We start from the raw sequence: 22,180 nt of genomic DNA, 5'->3' as shown, positions 1-22,180 counted from the left end.
TGGGTTCAAAGGAGGAAACATGGCGGAAAACAAAGGAGGCGGCGGCGGCGGGGAGGGGGCGGCCGAGCCCGGGCCGGGCGGAGCCGGCTCCATTGAGCCCGCGGCCGCGTCCCCTTCGGCTGCGGCGCCGCCAGCGCCATCCGCGGCGCCTCCGGAGGAGCGGGAGAGCCCCGGAGCGGCACCGGCGGCGGAGCGTGGGCTCGGGGAGGCCGAGGCCGAGGCGGGGCCCGGGGTGGTTCCTGGGCCGGGCCCCAGCCCGGTTCCCCCGCTGACTCCGGCGGCTCCGGGGCCGTTCTCGCTGCTGGACACCTGCGCCGTGTGCGCGCAGAGCCTGCAGAGCCGGCGCGAGGCCGAGCCCAAACTGCTGCCGTGCCTGCACTCCTTCTGCCGCCGCTGTCTGCCCGAGCCCGAGCGGCAGCTCAGCGTGCCCGTACCCGGCGGAGCCAACGGCGACGTGCAGCAAGGTGAGCGGGGCGGCGGGCGCGATACCGGGCTGTGCCGTGTCTCCTGCCGGGGCTGTGTCCGTGACCGCCGGCATTGCGGTGCCGCCATCCCCCGGGCTCTGCTTCCCGGCTGTGGCAGCCGCTCTCTCGTGTCGCCGTTCCACGTGAAGCCGGAGCTCGCACGTCCATGTGCTCGCTGGGGATGGCGGTGTGGATGGCGTCGTGCTGCTTGTTTTGGCTTCCAGGGCTGCAGCGTTAGGGCCGTGGTGCTGCCGGGTGTTGAGCCGTCCGGGGGTGGGACACGCGGGTACATTCTGCGCTATGGAAGGAGGTTGGACTCAGCCCGTGGCCGGCAGGACTGTGCTCGGTGACACCTGTTTGGCTTTGGGAGGGCTCCTCTCTGTATCGTTTTGATGTGTCGTCACACGGCCCACAAGGAATTTCCCGGCCGTGCTGGTTCTGCCGGCCGTGCTGACTGCTGCAAACCGACCATGGGTCCGAGCATCGCTTCCTCAAGCACGAATCTCCCATGGTAGTTTCTAAACACACCAACTGAAGCACTCTGAGCTTGGGATCTTTCTTGTTACATCCAGACTTTGTGTTTTACATGGCGTGTACCGGGAGATGCTCATGAAGTTAGGCTAATTGTACCAGTAATCAGCAGCACTGTGTGACTATATCTGCTGGGGTGCGGGTCCAGCCAAACCACAGAGTTACTGCTAACCTGGAATCTCAATTCTTGTCACCCACATTGTCAGAGTGCTTGATGGTGTGCTGGGCTGAGATAAGGATTCATCTGTTGCTCAGGACCTTACAGATGTCACTAGTGAGGTGTGTGTGCAGGATCCCTGCTGCTGGAGCTGTGTGTGTTAGTGCAGCGGGTCACTAAAGAGCAATGACACACATCTGTAGTATCCTGAGCTGTGAGCAGATGCTTCATGAAGGAATTATTGGAGAATAATATGTGTGGCTATTCCTGTAGTGGGTTATGGGCAACCAAAGGCCATCTCTGTGCTGTGCTACTCTGCAAGCATCCACATTTTCCTGCTATTTTTCTGTGCCTACATAAGCAAATCACAATTGCAATGGAAAATTACTGATTCTTTTGATAGTTTCCTATCGAGTTGTTTTCTTAATTAGTATCAGATTTTTATCCATAAGCACTTATAAGTTATCAATATGTGTATTTATTGGCTAATAACTGTGAAAGCTGCTTGAGTGTGGGTTGGGTACCAGCAGTTTTAGGTCATTGGTTTGTGCATTTCATTTGGTGGGAAGGTGATTTCTCAATGCCTGAAGTTTCATCTGTCCAGCTGTACCCTTAGGTTGAATAGAAGCCCATAAGAAAATGCTCTTGTTGTATTTTTAAATCACAGTATTAAAACCCCTTATTTTTAAGTTAGAGACTTCACAGTGGGGCTGTAGGATTACTTTCTTACCCATCCAGAGCTGCTGCTTTACCTGCACACAGTGGTTATTACGAGGGCTCACTGCTTTGCTGAGGTTGTTGTTTATGCTCTCATAAGATGAGGTCAGTAGAGAGAATGTGTGGTTCTCCAACCCCTTATGAACATCACAACATAGACAGCCTTTATTAGGGTGGAAGCCTAAAAAAGAGCTACAAGATGCTTTCAGAAAGGCCAAGAAAACCGAAGATCAGTGCGTATAGATGTGTAACTCAAGGAAAAAACATAAATTATTTTGAGATGCTGAATTCAAATCCTGTACCCAAGGTTTGGAAACACTGTATTAAATTACATCTTAAATTATGCAGGAACTATTTTTAATCAGCTTTGGAAGGGAGGGGAGATAAAAATGATGTTACAGCCACACAAACGTGACTATCACTTAAATTGAGCTGGATGGTGATTGTTTTCACTAAGGAAAGTTTATAACTACAGCATCTTTAGGAATAAGTGTTTGAGCACTTAAATTCCCAATAGAAGTGGGTGCTTTGTACCTGCAGTCACTGCTATGGATGCTGTCAGCCCCTGAACATGGCAGGCGTTCATTGCTCTGCGGGCTGCTACGTGCCAAGGGTGAGCACAGAAGGGAAGTTGGAGTTGCTGGGTTGCACAAGTGCTTGCCAATATTTCCTGAGCTGTGGAGTTTTATCGTCGTTATGGCCATGCAAACATCTGAAAGGGTTTTGAACTTACTCATTATTAACTTAATGCTTCTGTTTTGGAAACCAGTCTGACGTGTTTCAGCCCAAACCAACCTGTCTTTAAGGACAGGTGTCTGAAATGGGGTTCGCTCTAACAGCATTGAGGGGTGAGGAAGTTGGATTGCTCCTGGGTGGTTTGGTGGAGTTTGGGGCTGCCTCTAATTGAGGTCATAAAAATCAACAGGAAAAACTTAAGCAGTTTCTTTACAGTCAATGTCCTCAAGGATGATGGCAGCACGTGGGTTGCTGAGGCCCACAGGTGTCACGCTGGGCCTGGTGCTCAGTGCAGGCCTGGCCAAGAAGGGCAGCTTCCCTGTTTGCTGTCAGCTGTATGTTAACAACATTTTCTGTTTGCATTGTGATTTGCTGCAGAATGAGGTTGCTTTTCCTCCTCAGTTCACTCCAGTCATACCCTTTCTGACTGACTTCTGTGTCTGTTTTACCTTGGGGTGCTTTTTTACTCCCCATGTTGCAGACCTGGGGAAACTAAAAGAACGCTGTGGGCTGCGTTGGCGATGGCTGAAATGAGCACGAGGATTTTGTGTTTGTTTTTCCTATAACTAAGAAACGTTTTGTGTTTTTCAGTTGGGGTAATCAGATGTCCGATATGCCGCCAAGAATGCAGGCAGATAGATCTGGTGGATAACTACTTTGTAAAAGACACATCAGAAACACCAAGCAGCTCTGATGAGAAATCAGAACAGGTACGGTGCTTTTCTGCTTGCTGGGATTCCCATGCTGGTTTCTTTTCCCTGTGTATGTTAATGCTTTCCAGGAAAGTGATGGCAGCTGACCTTTCTTCCCTTTGCAGGTGTGCACAAGCTGTGAAGATAATGCTAGTGCTGTTGGGTTTTGTGTCGAGTGTGGGGAGTGGTTGTGCAAGACCTGCATAGAAGCTCATCAGCGAGTGAAATTTACTAAAGATCACATGATTAGAAAAAAAGAGGATGTATCGTCAGGTGAGTGTTTGGATATCGTTTAGTCCTGCCTGTGTATACAGATAAGCTTACAGTCATGCTCAGTATAGTCTTACAGCTGCGTTGATGTTGCTGAGTCAATTGGAATTTGAATTCATTCTTAGGTTTTATTTCCTGGTTAGCAAAAATGAATGTGCATTGTGAATGTGCAATTTAAACATGCAGCTTCATTAGGAAAGGTTAATTACTCAGCTACTGATTGACAGTGTTGTTTGCAGTCTACTGAAGTAATGGGGCAAGCATTCCCAGAGCAGGTAGATATAACTCTCCCTGTATAAAGGGGTTAGGTTCAGATTTGCTGTTTTTTTCCATCTAAAATAAGTTAAAATCTTCATGATTGCTCTGTTGCGCTATTGCAGAGTAGTGACGCTGCATTGCTTTCTGCCATTGGTTTTGGCAAAATCTTATTAGTGGTTAAAAACTATTACTGCTAAGCTTAGTTCCTGTGGACAATGATCTTGTTTTGCTTGCTATATCAAGTAGACTTTTAAGATTATTTGACTTTAAATGCATTAACCCTAGTAAGCACTTACCAATTAATGTTAAGTCAGATGAGAGGACTCTGCAGAGGATTGGTAATGTTTTTCATTAGGACTGCTGTGGCCATCAGGGTGATAATATAACCCCATGTACACTGAGTGGGGGGTGCCCCGAAATGACTGTTCCAGTAATGTACTTTATGAAGGTGGAGTCTGATGGCAAGTCCATATGGCAGGGACATAGCTGTGTCAGCTTTCAATTCATGAGCTCTTTTTCTTTACCATAACTTGCATGTCGTAACAACCTTCAGAAATTTTGGGGACTACGATGCGTTTACTTGTTTTAAGCTTTACCTGCTGTACCTTCCAGAAGCTGCTTTCCTCTGTGCCAAGCTCAAAAAAGCTTTACAACACCTTTTTAGTAAATCCAGAAGTGTTTTCAACAGTATCTTTGTGTTTAAGTGGAAAAGTTCTCTAGCTTAGCTGGGACTTAAGTAATTTTATGACCCATAAGAATGTTAGCTCTGCATTTACCACTTCAGTTGGGCATGACTTAATGAGTTTATAAAGATTTTGGAGTGATAATTTAGAAGATCTGTAAGTTTCTGACAGTGTAAAAGCTTGAGAAGTTCAGTCTATCTTGATTTCATCTATTAACATGAGTGTGAAATGCAAGTGTGTACCAGCAGTCCTTGCAGTGTCTTTTGAGTGGTTTTGGTGGAGAGAGAAATTCCTCCTTCATTTTGAATACAAGAAAAGTGGGGGCAGCTACAGAACGCTGGCACTGTAACTATTGTCATAAGAATGTATTTGTGGTTATTTCAGGGTAAGAGCAGTTCTTTTGCTGTCTTTGAATTCTTGGTTCTTACTTGCTTAGCGTGGAAGGGAGTAGTTTTGCACTTCAGATTGTCTTAAATTTATGTTAAAATGCAAAAATGGTTTATTTTTAAAAACAGAGGCCGTGGGAGCATCTGGTCAACGTCCTGTTTTCTGTCCTGTCCACAAACAAGAGCAGTTAAAACTTTTCTGTGAAACATGTGACAGGCTGACATGCAGAGACTGTCAGTTACTGGAGCACAAAGAACACAGGTACAAATATTACCATGTCTTACCTCCTGTGGTGCGCTGTCTCAGAGGAAGAAATACGACTGATTTCAAACAGTTGTGTCTGTTTGACCTGCTGCCCTAACTCTCCATCAGACATAATTCCTCACAAAGGAGAGCATGTATGTGGTGCTGGAAACTTCAGGTGATCCATCAGCTGAGCTGTGTGATGAGTCTCTTTAAGAGATGTTCAGACTTCTTCCTTTTCAGCATCTTGGTCATATCGTTGCTCATAGGTTTGAAAAAGCACTTTGCAGTATTATAATAGAGAATCTGGGGATAAAAATACATGTTTACCAGCAAGTTAGTCTACCAGTAATACTTCTCTATGAAGGTGCTTGGAAGTATGAATTTAGTTTTTCTGTTAGTTTCTTTTTCCAGTGCAGTAATTAATGTCATAGATTGTAAGAGCAGCCTGGAGAACTTTCATTTTTTATATTACCACTACTAGAATATGAACCTTGTGTTCCTGCTGCATTCTGTCATAGGCTTGATCATAAATGTTCTGAAATGCACTCTTCTCAAGAAAGCCTGTTTTCCAAGGATATCTTAACTAATCTCTTCTAGTTCCTTTTCATTCCTGTTTGTGCTTGATGCTAACAGATTAACAATTCATAAACGGTTGGCTGTTGTTTAATGACAATTAACAATATAACAAACCACTACTGCATTTTCCTCATCTAGTGTTAACACAATCATTTGTCAGACTCTGAATGGTGTCACTTAGCTGGGTTCCGTAGACTGTTGTCTTGTGAAATGATGTGGTGCATTGTCTCCCTGTGTAGCTGGAACTGAGGGACTCATACACATACAGTCCTCTGGACATCTACAGAGGGTTTTAATAGTAAATTTAACTGTGCATGCGTGTGTATGTGTATGTATATGTATGTAAGATCCCATTTGTTTCTGTATTTTTATTGTATCTATCATATTATCAAAATTTTGATGGTCACTGTAGCTTTACATCTGAACTGGGGATCCTTATCGGTCCTTGTTAATTGGGATCTTCTTCTGTATGTTGAAAAGGTATCAGTTTCTAGAAGAAGCTTTCCAGAACCAGAAGGGTGCAATTGAGAACCTGTTGGCCAAACTTCTTGAAAAGAAGAACTATGTCAATTTTGCAGCTACACAAGTTCAGAACAGGTAAATACCCCAAAATAGTTAACTCTAATCATTGCCTGCTTAATGAGTGAAGGGATTAGAAGAGTATGTGGGAAAGAAAGAAACTGAAAGCTCAAGAGATGTTACACAATTCTGTGATAAGGATTCAAGGCCAGTAACAGTGCATGGGAATAATGCGTTGTCATGTTTTGTGCCTGTGGCAAAGTTTCTGGTTTCACTGAAAATGCAGTGAATTTCTACAGAATGTGATTGGGTTCTGTAAAGGCTCCAATTAACTGCTGAGCCAGATGGGTCATGCAGGTGAGGTTGACTTTTACATGTCGTTGAGTCACATTGTCAAAGTGTGGGGCACAAAGTCCATCAGTCAAAACTTCAAGGAAAAGGCATTACAGTGAGATTGGTAATGATACCACGTGGCTTCAGAATGGCACTGTGTGTGATCTAGAAGGGTAAAACAGCACAGATGGAACAACTGCTGGAATAATTGCAACGTGCCAAAACTAGGATGGATGCCTGCTGTCTCAATGAAGGGTTATTGAGTTTTGATTTTGAATAGGAAATAGGTTGTGCTATCACAAAAAAGCACATTTGTCCAAGGTGCCAAAAGGTATTAAACACCAGCAATGACCATCACTAGAGAGAAAAGCATTGGTTTTGTGGTCGTATCAGGATGAGTGGCATGACAAGTTGTGGTGCTTGGTGTGGCAGTGAAAAAAGCTCCTTGCCATTTATACACTTCATACACATGCAAAGACTGTTGGGTTATTTCAAGTAGAACACACATTGAATGTTTGGGATGACATTTAGTTCTCACTGATTAATTTTTTTTCCCAAACTGAAATTGTAAATGGCTTCTTCAGCTGATAAACAGCTATTTCTGATCAAAATCAAGCATGCTGTCAGCTTTGCACACATTAGAACTTCTTCCCTATTGAAATTGCTCCTTTACCTTGCAAAGGGTGGGAAGTTGGATTTAGATGCAAAACAGAAGGTGTCTGGTTGACGTTGCATTTCTCTTTTTCTTTTTAGGATAAAAGAAGTAAATGAAACTAACAAACGAGTAGAACAGGAAATCAAAGTGGCTATATTCACCCTCATCAATGAAATCAATAAAAAGGGAAAATCTCTCCTACAGCACCTCGAGGTATAGTTAAAAGGGAATATAAGTGTTGGTTCACTGTTTCCAATCTCCCATTGAGAACTCGCAGCCCATATTTGAAACAGTTTGTTTGGTGTGACTGCAGGTTATCAAAGGCTCAGCGTTGCAGAAGTGGGGCTGCTGAGTTTATCTGCTGTATTCAGGAGGTATTTAGAGGCATTTCCTGGTTGGGATAGGAAGTTGGTATGCAGAGTGCCTGGCCACCAGTGGCTGTCACTTCCTGCTGCCGGGGTTCCATTCAGTACAGAGCTGGCTGCTCATCTGGATCGATCCCCACATCCCCATCACGCTGGTGTGAGTGGCAGCTTGAGAAAGAGGAAGCTGGTCTGGTTTTCGTAGTAGAGATTTCCCTGCTATAAAGCTGGAACAAAGCTCTTATCTGAGCCATTTTCCCTGCACTTTGAAACACATGGGAAGACTGATAGACTGCAATAATAGAGAATTGTTCCTTGGTGGTTTTGGCTACTCTGAATATAAGCATTCGTCAAAGCTTCTTAGCTTGTTACAGTTTTTTTTATGAGAGCTGTGATGGCACTTTATATTTTGTTTGCCTGTTAAATCTGAAGTTTGCATTGTAATAAAAGTTTTTATTTCTTCATAGAATGTAACCAAGGAAAGACAGATGAAGTTAATACAACAACAAAATGACATCACAGGTCTTTCTCGACAAGTGAAGCACGTGATGAACTTTACTAATTGGGCTATTGCGAGTGGCAGCAGTACTGCTTTGCTGTACAGTAAACGGCTGGTAAGGAAACATCTTCCCACTTGTCTGTGCAGTACAGAGAAGGTTTACTTAAAAGAATTTCCTAAGAATTTTGTAGCTTCCCTGGATTATGTCTAAGGAGGAAAAACTGGCTTCCCTGTGCTCTATTTAAGGAACAAAACAAAACAGCCACTGACAATGGGATAAGTTTTCCAACTTGTAGAACAAGTTTTGTTTGTAAATTAAGGACGTAACAGTTTTATAGTAGGAGTGGGGTAAAGCTCTGCAAAGGCAACTCAGTGAACAGAATGCTTCCCAGGCTGTTGACCAAACATGCTAGTTATAGTCCTTGATAATGATGCAGCACTTTAAACTCGCCGGGTAAGTGCACACTTCTTAACATTCTCATTATTTTGTTGTCATGAACATTCTTATTTTTGCTTTCCATTAGATAACATTCCAGTTACGGCATATTTTGAAGGCACGTTGTGATCCCGTCCCAGCTGCCAACGGAGCAATACGCTTTCATTGTGACCCCACGTTTTGGGCAAAGAATGTTGTCAATTTAGGTGAGAAAATTCTTCCTTTTTAGTTCTGTAATTTCTTGTTCTTTTAGTTTTCTTTTTGCTTTTCTCATGTATGGTTTCTGAAGACCTAATGAGAAAATACCAAACTTAAATTGCTTTGTTACTGCCCCTATGGGCCATCATTTAGACGCACCTGAATAATTTTTCATGTATTGGCCTTTGGATGATAGTGGAGATGTAACTGTTCACTAGTTGTTGTTTTGTTTTATTCTTCAGGTAACCTTGTTATTGAAAATAAACCAGCTCCTACTTACACTCCTAATGTAGTGGTTGGACAAGCTCCTCCAGGAACAAACCACATCAACAAAGCTCCAGGACAAATCAATCTAGCACAGCTTCGACTTCAGCACATGCAGCAACAGGTGTATGCACAAAAGCACCAGCAATTGCAGCAGATGAGGATGGGGCAGCCATCTGGGTCAGTTCCCAGACAAACGAATCCTCAAGTCTTACAGCAGCAGGCAAGTGTCTTGTATGCTGTTATTTCACATTTTCACCATAACACTGAGACTTAAAAATGCCCTTTCAAAACCAAACGGTTTATAAACATGAAAATCTTTTGAAGTTTGACATGCTTTAAGTATGACAACTGTTGGCCTTTCTTGGTGTTATGTAACTAGTAATCCTACTTCTGTGGAAAGAAATCGGCTTCTTGTTTCCATGTTAAAAGCAAACATTTTAAAAAACAAAAACCCTTGCAGCCTCCCAGGTTGATCAGCATGCAGACCATGCAGAGAGGTAACATGAACTGTGGGGCTTTCCAAGCACATCAGATGAGAATGGCTCAGAATGCTGCTCGTATACCAGGAGTACCACGCCACAATGGACCACAATACTCCATGATGCAACCTCACCTTCAAAGACAAGTATATCCTGTGTACACGCTTCATTTGTGCCATCGTGCCAAACTTTCATTACAGTAGATGATACCTCCAGCTTTAAATGTGTTTATCTGTAACTTAATAACTCACAGCTACACATATTTATATGCTTTGTCATGTTGCATACTGTACTGTGACATTTTTTGCTACTGAATGTAAGGAAATTCAAGACATTAAAATTGAAAAGAATTTGCTTCTTTGTGTTACTAAAATGTACTGCATTGCAGTTCTGTGAAAGAAGACATTGCAGTTATTCACTTTCTAGTGGCATTCAGTTCTGGGGTTTATTAAGGAATAGTCAGGAATAGTGAAATGGAAAGTGATGAAATTTAGAGGTTTTTAAAGAACCCACATTCTGAATTGTTTTAACAATCAAACCTGAAGCACAGTGCTGAGCAACATAGGCCATTAAAAATAACTTTTATCATCAACATTAATATGAATGGGAAACCAAAATGACATGGAGCAATTAGTGTTTATATGTAGATATGTGAGCTCTGGAGTCCTCTGGAGGAAGTCACTGCTTTAAGAAAATAATAATAGCAGAAAAATTTGACAGAAATTCTGGACAGATCTGTGCTTTTATATTTCAGATCTGGTCACGCAAAGTGTTATTCCAAGTAAACAAACATAGCAGTTGCTTTGCATTCAGTGCTGTCAGGTAACACTGATAGGGATTTGATTTTATATCCATCCCCCTCCATTACTAAATTTGTGTTGAGGACTGTCATACAATGCACGTGTTGTGATTTTACATGCAGACTGGCTATATGATTTGTCTCTAATGCAGTTGTTGTCTCTTCTCTTTTCCCACAGCATTCTAACCCTGGGCATGCGGGGCCTTTTCCAGTTGTTTCTGTGCACAACAACACTATTAATCCAACTAGTCCTACAACAGCAACAATGGCAAGCGCAAACCGTGGCCCAACAAGTCCGTCTGTTACAGCAATTGAACTCATTCCTTCCGTAACAAACCCGGAGAATTTACCTTCCCTGCCAGATATCCCACCCATCCAGGTCAGTGGAGAGGACTGAGCTATTATGCTTTGTGTGTCCTGTTTGGTTATCAACATTTGTGGGATGGTTTAACTATTTAGAGATGAAATGTAATGAAAATCTTCAGCCCTGGCATTGGACATTAAAAAAAAACGTGTGTGTAAACTGATCCCAGTGTAAAGATGTGGAACTATTAACCAACTTAATTCGGCCTCTCTGATTCAAATTCTTGTTTTTGCCTTTCAGCTTGAAGATGCTGGTTCAACTAGTTTGGATAATCTCTTAAGTAGATACATCACAGGCAGCCATCTACCCCCACAACCCACAAGTACCATGAATCCTTCCCCAGGACCTTCAGCTCTATCTCCAGGGTCATCAGGTAAAGGTGATGGGTATTCCTATCAATTCCTGCCCCAAAGAAAGTGATATTTTGTAAGCTTAAAAATTGATTTTCACAGGAAAAAGTTCTTCTGGGAACTTAACTTTCCTTCAGAAATATATTTGCAATAACAAGCTGCCATCATATAAATGCAGTATTCCAGATACACATACAGACTGATGTCTTACTTTACTACAACACATTTTTTGTGTGTTTTTCAGTAAGTTTGTATCAAGTCGATTTCTACACTGTTTCTTTTCAGGTTTATCCAACTCCCACACTCCTGTGAGGCCTCCTAGTACCTCCAGCACGGGTAGCAGAGGAAGGTGAGTATGTGACATTAATGCAGCCATCAGACAGAGGAGTCAAAAATGAATTGAAAAGGTCAATAGGGCTTTATTATAACTGTGACCCAGTAGCTGGGGAATGCTTACAGGAAGGAGATTTTTATTTAAGACAATTCTCTGCTGTCTCGTAAACTTGATCTATCTTATGAAAACTATGACACGTTTTGCCTTAGAAATCATTCAGGCACACTTCAGTTTCTTTGTTCTAATGCATTTTCCTCTTATTTATGTGCCCATATCTTTCTAGCTGTGGCTCCTCAGGCAGAACCGCTGAGAAAACGAATGTTAACTTCAAGTCTGACCAGGTGAAAGTTAAGCAAGAGCCGGGGACAGAGGAAGAGATATGCAGCTTCTCAGGAACAGTAAAGCAAGAGAAAACAGAGGATGGCAGAAGGAGCGCTTGCATGGTAAAGTTAGTTTGTGAAACAGTATTCTATAGTATTCCTAGCAGCACATTTAAGAATCCTGAAATCATAAAGCATTGTTACTTTTAAGCCTTGTTATCCTGCAATTAGTAAAAGCTGTAAGTAAGGTGTTGTTAGTAGGAGATCATGAGCATTTCATATGTATGTATTCATACTGAGACATCTTGCAGTCAATCGGGAGTTATATATCAGAGCATAAACAACAGTTTATTGTGACATATGTTAGTAGAAATAAGTCTGTTCTTGAAAGGTTGGACTTAAGAAAAAGTAGGTTTCATTACTCAGGTCTACAGAATGATGTGCTGCTTACTTGGCCAAGGTGTGTAGTACTTTTGAATGTTGGATGATATGTTGTTTGCAGTGTAAGAGGAAAGATGCCCTTGTTAAACTGACCCTTAAGTTTTCGTGTGCTTTCATTTCAGCTTAGCAGTCCTGAGAGCAGCTTGACACCACCGCTGTCCACTAACTTGCATCTGGAAAGCGAATTGGAAGCCTTAGGAAGTCTGGAAAATCATGTAAAAACTGAACCAGGAGACTTGAGTGAAAGCTGCAAGCAGTCTGGGCATGGCCTTCTCAATGGAAAATCCCCAATGCGGAGTCTAATGCACCGATCAGCTAGAACTGGAGGAGAAGGCAGTAATAAGGATGATGATCCGAATGAAGACTGGTGTGCTGTATGCCAAAACGGAGGGGATCTGTTATGTTGTGAAAAGTGCCCCAAAGTGTTTCATCTGACTTGTCACGTTCCAACACTCCTCAGCTTTCCCAGGTACCAGAACTAGAACAGTGAATTTGTTCCTGGCAGCATCTCTGTGGTCTCAGTCACATGCCAGATTTCAAGATGGTACCAAAAGCTTTTGGTACTCCTCAAGATCTGCATGACTTTTTGTACTAAAAAAATCTGGCATTTTAAAGGCATGCCTGGGTTGTTTTGCACGTAACTGATGAATGTTTATTTGCTGAAAATAGAACCTCTCAAAGTGTGATTCTGTTATGGGAAGTTCATTTTAAGTCATGGTGAGGAAGTGGTTTTGAAGTATGTGGGTATATTTGGGAGAGGAATATGAGGGCAGGAAAAATGTCCCTGATGGGTATTTACCTTGAATGTTGTGGGATGTCCCCTGTCTTTATATATCTAAGTTTTTAATGTTGTACAGTGTGAATTGTAAGAGCCAATGACAAAGTCTTTGCGGTCAGCACTGATGAGCTTTTTTTTCCTGTTCAGTGGAGACTGGATATGTACATTCTGCAGAGATCTAAGCAAACCAGAAGTAGAATATGATTGTGACAACTTGCAACACAGCAAGAAAGGGAAAACAGCACAAGGCCTGAGTCCAGTGGACCAAAGGGTATGTCTCAAATTTGTAGGAATCGGTTTCTTAGAAAAAAAAGTGCTTTCTGATATTACCCGTCCCTCAGTATTTCTCACTATGTTTTTGCTTTGACTGCAGCAAATTAATTATAGTTACAGGTTTACCAAAGCAACAAAGTGATTAATAAGGTTATCTTGCTTGCGAGCATGTCCTGGTCTTGGCGACTCTTTGGAAGTTGTCTGTTAAAATGAAACTATAATAATCCAGTAGCTAAAACTTGCATGTAAATGCATCCTGTAACATACACGAATCTCTTTGGTGCTATTAAGTAGACTTTAAAAATGATACAACTTCCTTACAAATAGTTACAGGAGCCTGGTGTGTTAAGTTTATGCTGTGAGAGATGCTACAAATTGTTGCTTTATGTGAAAAGTATAGTGACCTTGGCGTGATTATTTTTAGCTTTATCAGTCAGCCTGTGCACAACGTTTTATGGTATTATCAAATCAAATTCCTCCAAAGGAATTACAAGCAAAGGGAAGAAAATCGTTTGAGCAGGGGAATATTATAGTCTATTTCATATTATGCCTCTTAGGGGAAGAGAGTCTGAACTGAGTCTCTTTCTGTAAGATGCAGTTACCTTTGGGCAAATACAATTGTAGTTGTTTGGTTTTTTTTTTTAATTTGACTTTTTATTAGTGTGCCTCCACACGTTTGATTTAGCCTTAGATACCTGTTTGGAAGAGGTATGCAAAAGGGGAGTATATCCCTGCTGTGTGAACAGTAAGGTGGTGTTCTACTCCTTACCCCACTCTCCAATGCCCTCCTAAGGACCTTCACATTTTATAAATAAACTTTTAGAGATCATGTTTAAATTTTCCAGTACAAAGTACAAACCCATTTAAAATTAGGAAAGACACACTTCTGGACCAAGGATAAATTAAAGATGTTAACACGAAGCTGTTTATTTCTTTGTAAGAAATGTGAACGTCTCCTGCTTTACCTGTATTGTCATGAGCTGAGCATTGAATTTCAAGAGCCAGTCCCAGCCTCGGTGAGTTTCCTTTTTGAAAACAGCTTATGATTTATTTTTATCATAACATCTCTATGAAGGCTAGAGGTGAGTTTGGGATGGAACTAACTACTTCTGCTTGAAGCAGGTCCCCTGGGCCAGTCTAAATCATGGTGCAGAAGCTGATTCTGTAGCTTGTCCATGCAGAAGCTCTACCCTCCTAGGGTCCTAATTTTTGGGTCCTAGGCCCCAATATTTGAGTTACTTTTGCTGACTTGAAAGTGGGTTAATCAGGATACTCATTAAATTCAGAATGTTACAAGAAGCTTTAGAAAAACCTTGTTTAAATATTATTATTGGACAGTCTTAAATGAAGGGATGAAAGAAACTACTTGGACTTTTCAGTTTTAAATTGTAAGGGCAACAAATGTATTGCGAAGTATTGCTGTGCTGGGACAGGTAGTGAAGTTTAGGAAGAAGCTGTTGGAAAGTTTGAGGAAAGGAAATTGGTCCCGCTTGGTGCACATGCCTATGATATATGACAGCATTGCCTGGTTGATACTTTGAGAAGCAGAGAAATTTACTGCTTCTGTGAGCTTCGTCTCCGTTGTAGTGATAAATCACTGTTTGTTCTTGGCAGATACCAAACTACTACAAAATCATAAAGAAGCCGATGGATTTATCTACAGTGAAAAAGAAACTGCAAAAGAAACATTCTCAGCATTACCAGACTCCAGAAGACTTTGTGGCAGATGTCCGGTTGATCTTCAAGAACTGTGACAGGTTTAATGAAGTACGTTAACTTCCAATCTGTATTCGTTTGTATTTATATTTCCATTTATTTCAGCATGATTCCAAAGCTTCTCCAAGTAGAAGCTGGGCTTACAGTTGTAAAGTTCTGGTTATGGAGCAGATGCTGATTCATTAAGTAATGAAATGAATACAGTTACAGAACTAGCTCTTGTTTTTAGCTAGATGAGGAGTCCTTAAAACTAAAGCGTTATTCTTAAACTCAGGACTTAACAGTGAAAAGTGCTTTTTTGACAAATATGGTACTGTTTTTTTTGTGTCAGATGCAGGCTGAATCCAGAACAGCAAATTGTTCATTATTCCTAGTGTCCATCCTTAGTGCTTTAGCTCAAAGTTGGTGGGCTATCGTGATAATTAGTGCTCAGGAGGTGACTTCTGTATGGAGTCCTATTTTAATGAGTGTGGAATGGCGACCGACTTTGCAATGAAGCCATCTGATAGTGAAACGTTTGCACTTTACATGTGGGATGTGAATTGGAGGATACACCAGGTTGGTGCTGTCACAGTTGGAGCAGTGGAACAAAGATTCCAAGTATCAAAAACAACTGTGGTGGTGCACTGCAACTGAGCAGTCGCTTAAAAATAATAGGCATTTCTGAGATAGACCACAAAATCCATAGAGGGAGGGCATTGCCAGGAATGGCTTCATTCGGACATTAGATGGCTGGTATTTCTTCTGTAAAACGTAATGCAAGTTTTGCAGTATTTGGGCAGCATTTCTGGCTGTGTGAATTGCTAAATTGAAGTACACAGATCTGTATTTAAAATCTCTGCTGCTTCATGAGTGCACTGGAGAAAATCAAGTTGAAGTACTTCTTAGACTGTGCACTGTAATTACAATCATTTGGGACTTTGACAGCCCGACTCCCTTGTGTCTCTGTATTAGGTGGAAGAAGTTGCAATTATGTGAACTTCTCATACAAGGGAATTAATGAAGCATCTGCTGTAGAGGAAAATGTGCTCCAGCTCTTAGGGGGCAAAGTAAAACAAGGGAGCGAGGACTGATGGATGCTTTTTAATAAAAGGTGTTTCAGACTTGTCTCTCTGAAATTCCAGCTGATGGCAAAAGACGAGTTGCCTTGAACTCTAATATTAAACAAGACCAGGTTGAGTGCCTCTAAGCCATGTTCTCATAAAGCAACATAAAGTGGAGTGCGCTCCCAAGAACAGTCTCATGGAATGCTTAACTATCAGAATTGAACTGAGACTTTCCCTGATAATGCATGAGTTTGTAGTGAAGAAAGCAGTCATGAGTAGCGTGCACTTTATAGAATGACTCGGAGCCTTTTCCTTGTACAAAAACTGTGTTTTGTCAAAGGTTTATTTACCTCGTGTCGCCCTCTTAAGACTGTTTTAAAGCTGCTTCCACTAAGAACTAAAGAGGTGTAGTCCACAACAAACTGTTTTCCTGTTATGGCTGACTATAGTCATCCAATCCTATGCAATCTCATAACTTTAGGAAGGATTATAATTTCCTTTTTTTTTGACTCTGGTATCCTTTTTAGATGATGAAAGTTGTTCAAGTTTATGCAGAAACACAAGAGATTAATTTGAAGGTAAGCGTTTTAGACCATGCACACTTGGTGAAGGGATGTGCATTTCCAACAGGTGAATATTCCTGTCTTCTTTTATTTACAGGCTGATTCAGAAGTAGCGCAGGCAGGGAAGGCAGTTGCATTATACTTTGAAGATAAACTTACAGAGATCTACCCAGACAGGACCTTCCAGCCTTTGCCTGAATTTGAGCAGGAAGAGGATGATGGTGAAATAACTGAGGACTCCGATGAAGATTTTATACAGCCACGTAGAAAACGCCTAAAATCAGATGAGAGACCAGTGCATATAAAGTAATCTAATTATATGGACCTTGAATTTATTGTAAAAACTGTTATTTAAGTGTTCCTGGAATATTACCACGCCTACGGTGGCCGTCTTGAAGAAGCTGATAGCTTTTTAAACAGTATTAGAGTACAAAAAACACTTGTACAGAAAGGTATTCTCATCTGAAGGGGAAAAAAAACTGTATTGTAAATTTTTGATGGCTATTTTTGTCGTTTTTTTTTTTTTCTTTTTCCCCTTGATTATTTACTATTTCCTTTCTTTTCTTGATGGAGGGGACACGCTCATCCTGGTCTCAGATAGAGGTGGATGAATGTTGAAGAGAAGCAGATTTGGAAAGAGATGTTCCATGTACAGATGAGGCGGCTTAGTAAAATGTTGTGCAGGACTGGACCAATGCAGTTGCTTTGTGTTACTTTCATGCTGGACTATCATGTAGAACTGTAAGCAACTTCCCCCAAATCCCCTGTGTGTGAACTACAGTGCGCGTTGGGTCATTGCTTTCATCATCTCATTGAAATGCTGTTGTGAATAACTCATCTTCCGCGTTGATCCAGTTACCTGAATTTGACTTTTACTACATTTTATGTACAGCGAAAGAGAAAAAACAAAACCCAACATCATTAAACTGTTCTGAATTGGCGACTGTAGGAGTGCGAGTTCTTGACAGATCCAGACTGGAGTGGTTGCAGCGATTGCTTTTCAGTAGGGCTCGGTGTGTGTGTTACAAAGCCTGTACGAGTTACATTATCTGTCCCTGGTCCCCCTAAATGAGGCAGAATGTTGTCTTCAGCGTTTGTTATCTCATTTTCTGTACTTGAAGAGGTAATAACTGGTTGGGGTGTTTTTCCAGTCTTCCTAAATATCAGTTTCTAATAGACTGCTCGGCAAACAATAATCTATTAACTACCAAATGTGTAAAATTTCCTGTATTCACTTTGTCTTACTTGTAAATAGTAAACTGAGATTTCTTGCAGATCAGCAACATTTGCTGACCTGTTTTTAAGCTAATATGTATTCTTATGAATTGTTCCTATCAAGAAAAGATTTGTAATATATGCTGTCTATTTCTAACATTGCATTCGTTTTGAGATTATATCTTACTTTTATTAAGAGTACTACTCCGAACTTCCTTCAGAAGCAGCTTGTGAGCGAAATGGTATGGAAAGATTGGAATAAACTCATTGAGACTGGGTTGCTTGCACAGGCCAGGACTTGGCATTGAATGATTAATGGTCAAAGGCTTGAACAGAGGTCAACTTCTCAGTTCCACTTGTGCAGTGCCCACCCATTGCACACCGCGTTTAATCCAGCGTTTCAGGTTAGAAATGAGGCCATCCCAAAGTAATTGCAGTGTGAACGGTCACTTTGCAAACAGAGAAATTGATGCTAGAACCGAGAAATGTCATTTCTGGCCTTCGTATGGATCTTGTTAAAAGTTAAAACGAAGAAATTCTGTAGTCAGATGAGGTCAAGGTGATGGAGTATAAATTCGCCATAAGATTTTGTGTGAATACAGCAATTCTGTGGTAAATCACCGGGGTTTTAATATATAAAGCATGGGCAGCTCCTGTGACCATTGTATGTGCTTTACCACAGCAATGGTAAAAATCAGTGTTTCTAGCACAGTGGATCAGGTTGAGATACGTTCTCAGAAATGCTTATGCCAATCAATTGAGGTTTTATTTCTTTATATAGAGGCCAGGTAGGTGTACATTGTGACTGTACCTCAAGGAGGCTGAAGGTATCTGTAACTTTGAGCTCACGTCTTTGGATTATATGAACAGTATGGCTGAGACAGACTCATTTCTCTCCATTTTTGCAGACATTCAGGTAGTGTCAGCTTCAGTCTAGTTCGTACCAGTCTGTTATGCAAAAGGAAAAGTTCTCCTCCTCCAATGTGTATCATACTGACATAGCCGACAGCAGAGGATGAGATGTGTGGATAGGACACGGGTCGCAAGGAGGCATCGTTACTGGCTGTGTGTATTGCCTATTTATGCATTTCTAGTTTCTCATTTTCATTTTGCAAAAGAATATTATTAAAACTATAATGAAAATAAGATTATTTTTTTCTGTGAATTCTCTTCAGTTGGGGTTACTGTTCTTTAAGGTGCTCCAGGTCCTGTACCTTCAGGCCTCAGTTTTATCACCGTTCACTTTGTGAAGCTCCGGTCTTTGGTTGCAGATTCCTCCTGCCTGAACTGGAGCATGGAACACATGGCTTTTCCCATCCACTGAGTGAGACAAGGACCCCAGGATGAAGCTGTGGTGCAGGGGTGATGTGTCCCCTGGCTGCTGCAGGGGGAGCAGCATCTCTTCCAGCTACCAGACTGCAGAGCAGATGTGGCAGTGTTTCAAGACAGCCTCTCTGACAGACCTTCTGCTTTCTCACAGTGAACCAAATGTTGTGGTCTTGCCAGTTAGTTTGTATTCAACTCCTACAAACCAGGTGTGGTGCTGGACTCAGACCTTGCACATGGAACCCAGTGAGCATCCAGGGTCAGTCCTATTCAGCTCATCAGTCCTCAGTAGCGTGATGTGGATCTTTGCAAGAAGTCTTAAGCATTTATTTAAATGCGAAGAAATAAAAGGAACACTCTGAACCCTGAGCACAGAAATTCGAGGGTTGCTTTAAAATCAGCAAAATTCCACTTGAAAATACTCAATGGGATCAATGGGCTCTGCTGCTGCATCTCTTACCATTGGGGCTGTCTGTGTTCAGGGTTTGCTCAGTCAAAGCCACGCTGTGTTGCCCTGCTGGATGCGAATGGATGGGAGATTCCATGAGTGCAATATGGGCAAGTGGCAGTTTGTTACTCTGGGAAACAGAGCATAAATTAAAGCAGGTAAAAGCTGTTCTGGGTGCACTCCTTGCCTGCTGTGCTACCTGTGTGTGTCTTGTAAATGACCCCGAAGTTCCAGTTAATCCAAAGAAGTAAAAGTCAACTTGCTTTTGAAATAGGAATGACAAGTGTACAGTATGCTACGTGTGGATCTCAATTACCTCAGCAGGTATCCTGCCTTGTAATTACTAGTGATTAGTGCTAATTTAACCAGCTACGTAGGGTCAGGTCTTTTATGCAACTATGCTCTGGAGCCCAGAGGCCTCCAATGCACCGAGGCTGAGTTACTACCCAAAATAAAAGGATCTTCCCCAAACTGAGAATGGAAATACTCTGTTCAATGCATGTAGCTTTGGTGGTTTGATTTCTGTTTGGTTCCGAATGTCACCACTGCTTTTCCTATTGGCCATGTCAGCACATTTAATAACGGATCAGGGCAGAAGGAACAGAAGAAACGAGCTCAACTTGGTGCTCTGTGATGTGAGCTGGCTTAATGGCTGAGCTGTGGGTCTGGGCTGTGTGTGCTGTGCTGAATTGTTTTCCTGACTCTCCCATGGAAAGAAAAAAAAAGCAATAAAAGTGCTTTGTTGCCTATTAGCACGACAGGAATCCCTTCATATAACGCTCTTATAGGGACACTGGTGTGCAAATAGCCAAGCGTAGCTTTTAAATCCAAGTGTGCAGAGGTTGCTGACGATGTGGTGTGGGTTTTGATTTCTAACAGGAGAAGTTGCATATTTTTTAAGGTGTAGCTGTTTGGGTGAATCACGGAGGTACCACAGGTTACATGGATGGATTTCAGGCTGAATGTGTGCTCTGTATCTCAAGATACAGCAACTTATTTTCTCCGAGTGCTTGTACAGCAGCTCCTCCATCTCATTCCTGTGTTTGCTGACGGGGTTTCAGCTTTATATGCTTTCTAATGTACCGTTAAGTTTGACCTGTTGTAGAGCGAGTGCTGTGTTACAGAATGAGTGTGTGTGTGCTCACAGCCTGCACTGGGGGGTTCTCCATTCCGAGCTCCACAAATCATGTATATAAGCCCAATTCCTCAGCTGAGAGCTGGTTTTTACCTGTAAATCTACCCATGGAAGGGTTCTGTTCACACCATTCTCCAACTATTTCCTGCTGCCAGCCATCAAACTGGTATTTTATTTGCACACTGCTCATTGTTTGATAGGATCATTCAGAAAAGTGCTGTTCCTGTGGTATTGTATTACCTAAATAATCACATTTAACTCCTTTTTTAACGAGGTTATAGTTTCTAATTGCTCTGTTCCCGTGTTTTTTGCCGGCGTGTAATACAAAGGTTTCCTTTAAATAGTAATTTAATGCGTTAGCTGCCTGTAAATGCTTCTTGTTCAGTACTCTGGAACGTGCTGTAGAAGCTGTATTAGTTCCATTTAAAGCACTGTTTGAAAACCAGTTTGTTTTGGTTATTTCTATTAAACAAGGAAAAAAAATCACTTTTGAGTTTCTTTTTGTTTTTGCACATGGAGGTGAAACTGCTCCTCTTCTTTCTTGTCCTCTGCTTTGGAGGAGATCTGTGCCTCCAAGCAATGCCAAGTGCAGTTTGTTTCTGGGTGCTCCTGGCACTGGGTTCAGTGCTCTGCTTTGTTCCTCTGTCAGGAGGTTTCTCTCCCTCGCTGTGCAGAGCTGCAATGTGATTTTATTCCTTCTGCAGCCCCTGAGCTCCTGTCACAGTGCTGGAAAGCTGCCGGCTCCTGCTGGGGGACTGCAGACGTGTCCAACCAAGTTACATCTCCTGCCCAATTAGAATCGATCTGGTCCTCCTCCAGGTACACCCAGAGCAGCATCCTTTTAATGTCTAAAAGTGTCAGGCCACTCGATTACTGCAGGCTGCTGAAAACTTACTTCTGTCAACAGTAATTCAGTGCTTTAATGGTGGGTTCCAGCCCATCCTCCTCCCCAGGAGCCCTGGAACTGAACGGTCAGTCCCACAAAAGCTGATGTGAATGTACAGCCAGGGGAGATGTGGTGCTCAGAAGCAGGAGGGCAGCATTTCCTTTGCTTTGTGTATTGCTCAGCTTCAGGAGCTTCATGGCTGCTGGTTGGCACTTCTCTACAGCTTCAAGGAGAGCTTGCTTCACTTTATTCCCCCATACTCAGTTCAAGGCCCAGCTCCTGTGATTGGTATTGGATTTCTATTCATTCTTGAGGCTGTTTCTCTTGTGACAAACAGTTCCTCCCTCCTTTCCATTGGGTGAAGCTGTTTGCTCAGCTTATTGCTTGGTCTGCACAGCACCATTTACACACAGACCCCACATCAGTGCTGCCAGAGGATCCAAATCAGAGTCATTCTTACCAGCAAGAAGATCAGAATCTTAAATGTTCTACAAAGCTGAACCAGAGCTGAGCTCCCGGTCAGTTACTGGTTCCATTTCCCACCTTGCAGAGTTTGGGATCTCTGCTCAGTGCAGCTTGTGCTGCTGTTTGCAGTTGTCTCAAAGCTGCAGAGGGTTCTGCAGGGCTGACCGGGAGGTGGTGGTGTCTAATTAAACAATGTCTCTTTGTGACCATTTGTGGGATATTGCTGTCTTAATAACGGCTTTCCAACACGTTGCCAC

At 42.2% G+C, this 22,180-nt stretch overlaps 1 protein-coding gene across 3 annotated transcripts; it reads left to right on the top strand.

Moving 5' to 3' along the window:
* The first annotated feature begins 2 nt into the window (after nt 1-2).
* On the top strand, nt 3-18,809 carry TRIM33 (tripartite motif containing 33). Of its 3 annotated transcripts, XM_015885177.2 has the most exons (20): nt 4-464; nt 3,196-3,314; nt 3,422-3,569; nt 5,023-5,155; nt 6,197-6,313; nt 7,322-7,436; nt 8,053-8,199; nt 8,609-8,726; nt 8,961-9,205; nt 9,446-9,610; nt 10,442-10,642; nt 10,868-11,000; nt 11,263-11,326; nt 11,595-11,754; nt 12,195-12,541; nt 12,998-13,121; nt 14,065-14,139; nt 14,738-14,890; nt 16,413-16,463; nt 16,546-18,809. In XM_015885177.2, exons 1-20 carry the CDS (start codon nt 20-22, stop codon nt 16,756-16,758), a joined length of 3,273 nt encoding a protein of 1,090 aa, XP_015740663.1. In that variant the 5' UTR covers nt 4-19; the 3' UTR covers nt 16,759-18,809. The 3 variants fall into 3 exon arrangements, with proteins under 3 accessions (XP_015740660.1, XP_015740663.1, XP_015740659.1); XM_015885174.2 differs by lacking the exon at nt 9,446-9,610 and having other exon boundaries at nt 3-464; XM_015885173.2 differs by lacking the exon at nt 16,413-16,463 and having other exon boundaries at nt 5-464.
* The last annotated feature ends 3,371 nt before the right edge of the window (nt 18,810-22,180 follow it).

The sequence above is a fragment of the Coturnix japonica genome, chromosome 26 (genome assembly GCF_001577835.2).
Source record: "Coturnix japonica isolate 7356 chromosome 26, Coturnix japonica 2.1, whole genome shotgun sequence".
In the NCBI taxonomy this organism is placed as follows: Eukaryota; Metazoa; Chordata; class Aves; order Galliformes; family Phasianidae; genus Coturnix; species Coturnix japonica.
Note: the sequence above shows the minus strand (reverse complement) of the source record. Positions and strands in the feature narration are given on the sequence as shown.

Excerpts from the sequence above, each read along its gene's own strand:
- TRIM33 (XM_015885177.2), top strand. The coding sequence starts at position 20 with ATGGCGGAAAACAAAGGAGGCGGCGGCGGCGGGGAGGGGGCGGCCGAG. Across the intron at positions 9,611-10,441 it reads AACCTCACCTTCAAAGACAA|CATTCTAACCCTGGGCATGC; the intron begins GTATATCCTGTG and ends CTTTTCCCACAG. Across the intron at positions 13,122-14,064 it reads TGAGTCCAGTGGACCAAAGG|AAATGTGAACGTCTCCTGCT; the intron begins GTATGTCTCAAA and ends TTTCTTTGTAAG.